Genomic DNA, 10,000 nt, shown 5'->3' with positions numbered 1-10,000 from the left:
TATCTCCCTCTTTCTCTATCTCTTTCTCAATTTTATATTGGCCTATATTATCGTCCCTCTTTCTTTGTATCTTTTGTTATCAATGTTTAAGTTGGAGTATCTACACTTTGATATCAGGTGCTTCTTCGCGTTGCTTTAAAATCTGTGAGTAATGTAATGCATTGTTGAAGTTATATGAAATACAATTAGTTTTGGTGTACATAACAAAAGATGTCTTGTGGATTTTTTTTTCTTTTTTTTTTTTAAGTAATGTACCTCATTGAATGCGAAAGAGAAGGGAAATCAAGAAACTAAGTAATTGATGGAAGGAGAATCGATGATGCAGAAAAAAATTGCTTTATAATCAGTTAGTAGGAATGTTGATGAAAGAGACAAAGTGAAGGTGTGATCATATTACATTAATGTATAATAGGCCATAATATGCGTAGGAGAATGACAATGAAATATCAGTATTACTCGAAATAGTATATAAACTTTAAAAATAGCACTAATATCCAAAGGTAAAACGTACCACTAATAGACATGGTAACCAGGGTAATAAATCAAACACTATGTGACAAATTGTCTTTTGCTATATCCATAACCACCCAACTACCAATAACCGTAATTACAATGATACCATATAACTCGGGTAAAATTCGGGTAAATCGTATCCTTGAGAAGAAACGTTCACCTCTGATCAAGTAACAAAAGACACATTCTATTACAGTACACGTTCCGATTATCCTTTACCGCAGTCACTCCTTCAGTAGCAACCACACTGGTATCGGTTTCACTCACACTTACGGAGCAAAATCCTTTGGAACGAAGAGAGAAGTGGAGGGAAGCGAAAAAAATAAAAATACGAGTGACTGGGATTATGGTTGTCTTGATGGTATTTCAAGACCTTGGTTACTTGGTGTGTTAACTGATTACCCGTATATTTTGGCATTATATTCTGTGTTATATTAGTCTTATAGAAGGCATTTGTTTTAGATTCGTCTTTTCTATCACTTAAGTGGAAGAAAGTTATCATTATAATGACGTCTAATCTAACACTAAGTACTTTTCTTTCTTAAATCACTTCATAGTTAACACATATGAAATGCTCCATCGAAAAAACATAAGAATTAATCAAAGGACTTACACACTTGCAATACCTAAAATTCTGACAATATTTGCCATACCTTACTACCATAATACAATGATACCACTCTTGAAAAAAACAAAACAAAAAAACCTGCACTATGAAATGAAATACAGCCACTCCATAACCACAGTGAATAAAAATCATCTAGATACAAAGACAAAACTCCTTTACAGATTTCATATATACATGTCAGATGATATATCATGCATGCTCTTCATACAATACGTGGAATGCGCTCGGCATGTCCTGAAGATACCTCCACATAAGCGAGATTCCTGGTAGTCATGAAACGCAATGTGTCAATTGGCTTCTGTCATTCTAACTTCAGATGATTTCTCGCTCTTGCCCAGAACGCGGTGAGTCAAACTCGAGTTGATCTTTCTTCTATTTATGGCAAAAAAAAAAAAAAAAAAAAAAAAAAAAAAAAAAAAATCCCAGAGACATATCTCATCGGCCCTGAGTTTTCCCGTGATGTTTTTTTTCTTTTTTTACTTGTTTCTTTTAAACCAAACAAGTCCCTATCCGGTTCAACGTTGTATACATTTTCTGCTGCTGCTGCTGTGTGTGTGTGTGTGTGTGTCTGTCTGTGTGTGTCTGTGCCTGTGTATGTTTATGTGTATGTATGTATGTGTCTCTCTGTATATATATGTATGTTTGTGTATATATGCCTGTATCTTTATGTATGTATGTCTGTGTGTATGTATGTCATGTGTGTGTATGTAGGTATGTGTGTATGTTTGTGACTCAGTTACTCTGGAATCCCGTTGTTGCCTCGTGGTTGGCCATCCCAAGGACTCAACTGTCGCCTGCTTCTCCTTACGTCACTCCGAAGGGACAAATCACGTGATCGAATTGGTTGAAGAGACCGCGGCGAGGAAAGGAGAGAGAAAGTTATTGGCTTGACTGTCTTTGTCATCTGCCTACTGTCCGGTTTAGTTGTTGTTGTCACTGTGTTTGTTATTTTTATTAACATTTGCTATTATAATTTTATCATTGTTATTATTGTTATCGTTATTTTTATCACTGTTGTTGTCACTATTATTATTATCATTATCATTAGTATCTGTTTCAGCAGCATCACTACTACTGATGCCGCTGTATCACAGCTATTACCATTAATACTACCTCTATTGTTCTACTTCTTGTCCCAGCAGTTTCCCCATTATCACTATCAGCATCATCATTATTCATATTACAACCATAATCATTTCATCATTCATTCTTGTTTTTTGTAAGGCAAAACGCAGGACAGTTATTCAATATTCAAATCAAATATTCTCCAAATCTCTCTCTCTCTCTCTCTCATACACACACTCCCCCTCCTCTCCCTCTCTCTCTTTCCCTCCCCTCCCTCTCTATCTAATATCTCTCTTTCCCTCCCCTCCCTCTCCATATAAAATCTCTCTCTTTTTCTCTCTCTTCTTCTTCTTCTTCTCTCTCTCTCTCTTTCTCTCTCTTCTTCTGCTTCTTCTCTCTCTCTTTCTCTCTCTCTCTCTCTCTCTCTCTCTCTCTCTCTCTCTCTCTCTCTCTCATACACACACTCTCCCCCTCCTCTCCCTCTTTATCTTTCCCTCCCCTCCCTCTCTATCTAAAATCTCTCTCTTCTTCTTCTCTCTCTCTCTTTCACTCTCTTCTGCTTCTTCTCTCTCTCTTTCTCTCTCCCTCTCTCTCTCCCTCTCCCTCCCTCTCTCTCTCTCTCTCTCTCTCTCTCTCTCTCTCTCTCTCTCTCTCTCTCTCTCTCTCTCTCTCTCTCTCTCTCTCTCTCTCTCTCCCTCTCTCTCTCTCTCGCTCTCTCTCTCTATCTATCTATCTATCTCTCCCTCTCTCTCTATCTATCTCTCTCTCACTCACTCCCCCCCCCTCTCTCTCTCTCTCTCGCTCTTTCGCTCTTTTTCACACACTCACGCACGCACACACACACACACACACACACACACACACACACACACACACATACACTCTCTCTCTCTCTCTCTCTTTCTATCTATCTAAAATCTCTCTTTCTCTTTCTGTCTCTTCCTCTCTCTCTCTCTCTCTCTCTCTCTCTCTCTCTCTCTCTCTCTCTCTCTCTCTCTCTCTCTCTCTCTCTCTCTTTCTATCTATCTAAAATCTCTCTTTCTCTTTCTGTCTCTTCCTCTCTCTCTCTCTCTCTCTCTCTCTCTCTCTCTCTTTCTATCTATCTAAAATCTCTCTTTCTCTTTCTGTCTCTTCCTCTCTCTCTCTCTCTCTCTCTCTCTCCTCTTTTCTCTCTCTCTCTCCCTCTCTTCTCCTCTCTCTCTCTCTCTCTATTTATCTATCTAAAATCTCTCTTTCTCATTCTGTCTCTTCCTCTCTCTCTCTCTTCTCCTCTCTCTCCCTCTCTCTCTCTCTCTCTCTCTCTCTCTCTCTCTCTCTCTCTCTCTCTCTCTCTCTCTCTCTCTCTCTCTCTCTCTGTCTCTCTCTCTCTCTCTCGCTCTCTCTCTCTATCTATCTATCTCTCCCTCTCTCTCTCTCTCTCTCTCGCTATCGCTCTGTCTTGGACATTAAAATCATGTTTTTTTTAAGTTAACGTTATTAAGAAATTTCCTACAGTTTATTTGATTTTATAGTTCTACAGAATGTATGTGTGTAAATGTATGTATGTAAATGTATGTGCGTAAGAATACATCGTCATAATTGTATTTGCGTCAGAAAACGCTTAAATACATGTGTGTTTATGTATGTCTGTAAGTGAGAGAGGAGGGAATGAGAGAGGGAGAGAATGGGCGGGGGGTATCATCTGAATTTTATTTCAACTCAATTTAGATGTTATGTGTGTAAATCTGTTCAAACTGACTGAACAACTTGCATTTTAAGGTCCTCAGTTAAGCATTGCACATACTGGCTGAAAAGCCCCGCTATTGCATGTAGCCCTGGCGAAACTTAGCTTTAGCAGATCTCCCTGAACTGCCCCGCTATTACTGTAATTGCTGTTAAGTAAATTATCTTTTCTGTGATTTCTACACTCTGATTGTATAAGAATAAATTATATTCTCAGAAAAGTACAATTTGACGGCAAGATGCAGATCATGTGCAATAAGATTAATGATAGTTAAATAGTTAGGACTCTGGGACTTTGGTGACTATTCCTAGTTGGGGTACTGTGGTCTGCTACTTTCGAGGTGAGCTATCATGGACTTTTGTCTCTTTTTAATGTCTTATACTCATGGTACAAAGTCTGTTGAACTTAGCCCCGCCCTCTCCTCACCACACCTCCTCGTCTAGCCAATCAGGTCCTTCACATTCGCTCGTCTGTATGATACAAGAAACGCAATTGGTCGCTGATATGTAGGGGGCGTGGCTAGTTTCGCCTTACTAGGCGAAAGTGTAGGTTTTCCAAGATGCCACAAGATAAAAAACAAAGTATTCAATAGCGAGACATTCCATTCTGCTAAGATTATCCAGAAATTAACCGTGTAATAACAGTAGCATCTAGATATAAAAAAATAAAGGTAGTATGCCTTTAGAATACACCCTGTAGCTGTTGTAACCCAGGCAGAAATGTTGGTCACTGTATCTTTGTATCGCATACTACGTGTCACGTTTAGGAGTTTTAAAAAGAAGAAGGAGGGGGGGGGGAGGTCTCCTCGAAGTAAATTATCATTTTCTAAACCATAAGTAAATAGAGTAAGTGTAAATTTTGATCTTAAGAAATTGGATGAAAGACATGAACTGAGGATACTAATTACTCTTGTTCAATTCAATTTCTATAATCTCTCTTCCCATGTTACCGTCACTGCCATGGTTCATAGACACTGACTCATAAGATTCTTATATTTGATGTATAGCAAATATTTGGAATTATGAGAGGGAGAGAAAGGGATAAGGGAGAATAAGAGGGAGAGGGTGATAGGAATGGAGATGGAGAGACAGAGAGAAAGAGAGAGAGAGAGAGTGAGTGAAAGAGAGAGAAAGAGAGGTAGAACGATGTAGGAGAAATTGAGGAGAGATAAATGAGGGTTGCAGAGTGAGAGATAGATTAAAAAGAACAAATGTGCATTTTTACTTTTTAAAGAAGTCTATGCATAATTTTTTAAACAAAGAAAATGTTACTGCTTTGATCCTAAGAAAACGATAATCATTCTCCTAAAACTAAAGTAAATTCCCCTCATCCCCTCTTTCTCTGTCTCTCCCTCAGTATATCAATGTATTTATCTACATCTTTATATATAGGATATAGGTTGAAGTTCGTAAAACACCTGAGCACTCATACATTACAATGATTTTACTTATCTATAAATATTCTTCGCAAATGTTTACTTCCCTATAAAAAAACTGCAAAACATTAAGGCATAAATGAATAAACACATACACACACACACACACACACACACACACACACACACACACAATATATATATATATATATATATATATATATATATATAGATAGATATATATATATATATATAGAGAGAGAGAGAAGGAGAGAGAGAGAGAGAGAGATAAGAATGATAGATATATAGATAGAGAGATATATATATATATATATATATATATATATATATATATATATATGTATACATATGTATATACATATATATATGTATATTTATATATATATATATATATATATATATGTATATGTATATATATATATATATATATATATATATATATATATATATATATATATATATACATATATACATATATACACATGTGTATATATATGTATATATATACATACATATATGTATGTATGTATATATGTAAATATATATGTATATGAATATATATACATATATATATATATATATATATATATATATATATACATATATACATGCATATATGTATATATATACATATGTATATATACACATATACATATATATGTATATATATACATATATATATACATATATATATATATATATTACATTTTCATTCATTTTTATATACATATTCACTTAATTATTTACATTTACTCCCCCTACGAGAAAAGTAAACAAACATCCACCGCTGATTTCAAGAAAAATCTTAATCTCAATATTTATTTGAATTGTAAGTATATTAGCATATGTTAAGTCCCAGACGATAATAAGCTATCAATGTGATGATCATATAATTCATCCAAATGATATTTAATATTGTAGGACATGGTTTGTTAATAGTTCAATACAGGATCACATGAAGCAACACCGTGGCCTCCGTTGCCACTGGAAAAGGCCAATAAACTACCACGAATTAAATGTTAGTTTGATTGGACTGGTTCTGTATTTAACAATATATCGTTAGGCAGGTCTAGAAGCAGTAACTTGCTAGAATATACATGGTGGAGATTTGTTAGCCTAAACCCATGAAACCTACTAAGTTAGAAATGCTGTGCTAAAGTGTAGATTCATATGATAAAGCTGAATTGTTTTCATGGTTTTCTTATAGATAATTTTTCTTTATTTCATTTCAATTTTTATATTGTTTTTTTTTTTCATTTATTATCATCAGAAAACCATTTTCAGCAAAAGAGACTCATGAACGGTGACGACCTCTTTGATGCCGTTGATGCCCTGGAGCAACGGCAGTATGAAGCCGGGGAGGAGGAAGGTCTCGAAGAAGGCCGCAAGAAGCACATGAAGATCGGTGCATTGCTCGGATGGCAACAGGCATGTCATATTCAACAGGAACTTTGTCGTATTGAAGGTAAGAAAGCTTAATCTTGTATTGATCTGAGGGAGTATTTCTTTTATTTTTTTTTATTAAGGCTTAATCATCTCTTTTTTTTCTTTTCTTTTTTTTTTAACAAAATAGGAATATTTTAAAAGGCAAAATTTGTTATCTAGTGAAATTTGCCTTTGGTGATATTTATTTAACTTTAGTTAAGTTCCTATACTTTTCTCATTTTCAAGATCATTTTCAAGGGGAGTTGAGAAATTCATGAAGTGTTTAGGATGTAAGATAATACTTTGTTTCTAACAAAATGAAACAAATATGACTTAACAATGAAAGACCTTTATATCCAATCTTTATATCCATATCATAAAATATAGACAAGGGAGACTGACATATATGAGGGTAATATAGTATATCTCAGAAGACCACAATTACTCATCTAACGTACTAGTAAGTGGTTTGTCACATAGAATAATGGAGTTCAAAATTGTTAAAGGTTACCATTGCCATAAAACACAGAGAGAGATAGAGAGAGAGCACAGCAAAGTAATAAACCATATACCTATATCTCTAAATAGTAAAGAGTAAAAATTATACCATAAACTGAATATCTGATATGTAATATTTTCAGGGGGTACTATTGGAAGAGAGTGCAGGCTTATAGGATAATTGTAGGGGATGTATATGCCATACAATAATTTTTATTTTATTTTATACTTACAACTTTCATTAATGTATTAAAGAGGTGGGCATAATGTTAGGAGGCACCATAGGATTAATTTATGGAGACAAGAGGGTACACAGGGTATGGGGGAATGGAATTGTTTGTGAGGGGAAGGGGTTACACATACCACACATTACAAGAATTCTTATTTTATACTTACTTTGGTCATTCATTTTTACATAGAAGTAGCAACAACAGTAGGAGGCACTTGTATGATTAGCCAAGGAATGGGTTGGTTCAGGTGGTTATAACTGGAGGAAACTTGCTAAACAGTACCATAATTTCTTCCTCACATTTCCTACCTGCCATTGACAGGTTAATGAATTTGTGAAAACAGCCTGCCAGATTTTATGACACTATTCAGTTCAGTTCAGTATAGATCAGGAACAAACAGGATATTTAATTTTTTTTTTTTTTTTTCCTTCAGGGAAAGGAGTTGTAAAAAAGATTAAGTGATGTGCATAATAGGACATGGTTTGCCTGTAGCATGTCTTATCTAATTATCAAGTAGTGGCAGTAAAAAGAGAGAGAAAAAGATTGATAAATAAATTGAAAAATACATAGATAAATAAACAAATTGATAAATGCAATAAACCTTTGTACTTCAAAAATATATGTTTAATACTGTGAATATGTATCATAAGATTAATACTTTATCTTTATGCCTTACTAGAGATAACATATTCTTTTGTAATCTCCTATCCCTTTCTTTTAATTCAGGTACATTCAATGTAAAATGCACCCTACTTATCAATTTTGAAATTTCATATAAAAATGAAAAGGATGAACTTATGCAAAGAGAGTTGTGTCCCTTGGATGGTCATGCGACTTGGCAGGCATCTTGGAAAGTATTTATTAATTATTTATTTATTAAGATTTACTGGTTTCCTCTGATTCAAAGATCTATCATATCTACTTCTGACCATAATTTTGTCACATCAGGTACCCAGACAGATGGCTCATAGATAGAGTTTGGTTGATGTGGATTATTGTCCTTTTTTATTGTCCTTTCCAAAATGATTTCCCTTTCTTTTGATTCACCGATAAGTTTCAGAGAAATAGCATGATATCTAAGTTACAGGTTAATTTCAAGGTTCATTTTCTGTCCCATCAGTTATATCTGAGTATGATCTAATCATAAATATATATTAATTAAGGGTTAATGTTCATTTATATCTGCTTTTGAAATATTCTTATCAATAATTGAAATAAATTTTGTTTTAATGAAGTTATGCCTGTAATTCTATGGTGAAGTAGTGTCTGGATGTCCCATTAGTTACCATGGAATATACCTTCAGATATTACAAGGGATTTTTTTTTCACTATACAAATTATGTCATTTTCCGATGAGACTTTTTTCTTTCTAAAGCCATTATATTTTTTACATCAGTTGAAAGCATATTATGTTGTAAAGGTGTACAGTAATGTAATAGTTTAAGAATTCAGAGGCCAGGAAGCCTTAGTTGGTTGAACTTTGCATAATAGATGTAACGTTTTGAGGGTGAATGAATTTCACAGATGTTATTAGCTATCAACATGTTATGCTGCAAGACTTCCCACATTGCTGGTTGTGTATAAGGGTACGGATTCATTGAGTGAAAATTCTTGTAAGAGTAATGGGGAGTGAGCTGCTGAGGGACTAGAAGCAAGGGGTGTTGTGGCCACATGGGAAGAGGGATGAATGTGCAAGAGGGAGGGAGGGAAGAAGGGAAATAATTATGATGATTTAAGGGAAGGTGGGATTGAGGGAGAATGGATGGTAAAGGATGATACTGCTGCTGCTGCTACTACAGTATATAATCTCTTCCCTAATGTTATAATTATTAATGTAATGGTATTTAAATCTGCAAAGAGTATAAACAATACTAGTAGCAGTCGTAGCATTAATAGGAACAATAGCAGTAATTGTAGTAATAGTGATATTTTTAATGATTTTGCAATAAAATTATTTTCCTCCCTCTTCATTCACAGGACTTTTTGAGTCTCTGCTGCTTAACTGCCGGTCAGACATCAACCCCAAACTGCAGACCCAAATGGAAAAGCTTCTTGCAACCATTAGGGAGAGTCCTAACTGGGACCCAGCGGATGAGGAGGCCATGGAGTCCAAGCTTTCCGCTATTCATACCAAGAGCAGATACATCCTGCAGAGGTTGAAAATACCAGCCAAAGTGATTGATAGAAGTGTTGATGGGGATTTTTGATAAACTCTGATAGCTTTATGATCTTTTATTAGCAGTTTTATATATCTATATTATATATATATATATATATATATATATATATATATATATATATATATATATATATATATATATATGTATATATATATTTGTGTGTGTGTGTGTGTGTGTGTGTGTGTGTGTGTGAAAAGTAAATAGTAAAAAAATATTTTTGAAACTATATTTCATGTGATATTCACTTGATGTTAATAAATTGAAATATTCTGATATGGTTATTATTGTATATCCCATTCTTCACTACATCTTAAGATGTGTGTGATTTCTATTATTTTCTAG

At 34.4% G+C, this 10,000-nt stretch overlaps 3 protein-coding genes across 6 annotated transcripts in view; 2 read left to right on the top strand and 1 right to left on the bottom strand.

Moving 5' to 3' along the window:
- Window positions 1–10,000, bottom strand: part of LOC122246354 (uncharacterized) — a 1,434,769-nt gene that overhangs the window by 927,896 nt on the left and 496,873 nt on the right. The window lies entirely within an intron of this gene.
- LOC122263496 (uncharacterized) overlaps window positions 1–10,000 on the top strand; it is a 1,386,165-nt gene that overhangs the window by 1,150,955 nt on the left and 225,210 nt on the right. The window lies entirely within an intron of this gene.
- LOC147466567 (uncharacterized) lies at window positions 6,077–9,730 on the top strand. 4 transcript variants are annotated; one of them, XM_086535280.1, is made up of 4 exons: window positions 6,084–6,154; window positions 6,275–6,343; window positions 6,610–6,790; window positions 9,456–9,730. In XM_086535280.1, exons 2-4 carry the CDS (start codon window positions 6,281–6,283, stop codon window positions 9,683–9,685), a joined length of 474 nt encoding a protein of 157 aa, XP_086391406.1. In that variant the 5' UTR covers window positions 6,084–6,154; window positions 6,275–6,280; the 3' UTR covers window positions 9,686–9,730. The 4 variants fall into 4 exon arrangements, with proteins under 4 accessions (XP_086391408.1, XP_086391406.1, XP_086391409.1 ...); XM_086535284.1 differs by having other exon boundaries at window positions 6,108–6,154; window positions 6,596–6,790; XM_086535282.1 differs by lacking the exon at window positions 6,275–6,343 and having other exon boundaries at window positions 6,077–6,154.

This window comes from Penaeus japonicus, unplaced genomic scaffold (genome assembly GCF_977035675.1).
Source record: "Penaeus japonicus unplaced genomic scaffold, GWHDUDI00000001_assembly GWHDUDI00000043, whole genome shotgun sequence".
Lineage (NCBI taxonomy): Eukaryota > Metazoa > Arthropoda > Malacostraca > Decapoda > Penaeidae > Penaeus > Penaeus japonicus.
Note: the sequence above shows the minus strand (reverse complement) of the source record. Positions and strands in the feature narration are given on the sequence as shown.

Excerpts from the sequence above, each read along its gene's own strand:
- LOC147466567 (XM_086535280.1), top strand. The coding sequence starts at position 6,281 with ATGAAGCAACACCGTGGCCTCCGTTGCCACTGGAAAAGGCCAATAAAC. Across the intron at positions 6,344-6,609 it reads TAAACTACCACGAATTAAAT|CAAAAGAGACTCATGAACGG; the intron begins GTTAGTTTGATT and ends AACCATTTTCAG. Across the intron at positions 6,791-9,455 it reads GGAACTTTGTCGTATTGAAG|GACTTTTTGAGTCTCTGCTG; the intron begins GTAAGAAAGCTT and ends CTTCATTCACAG.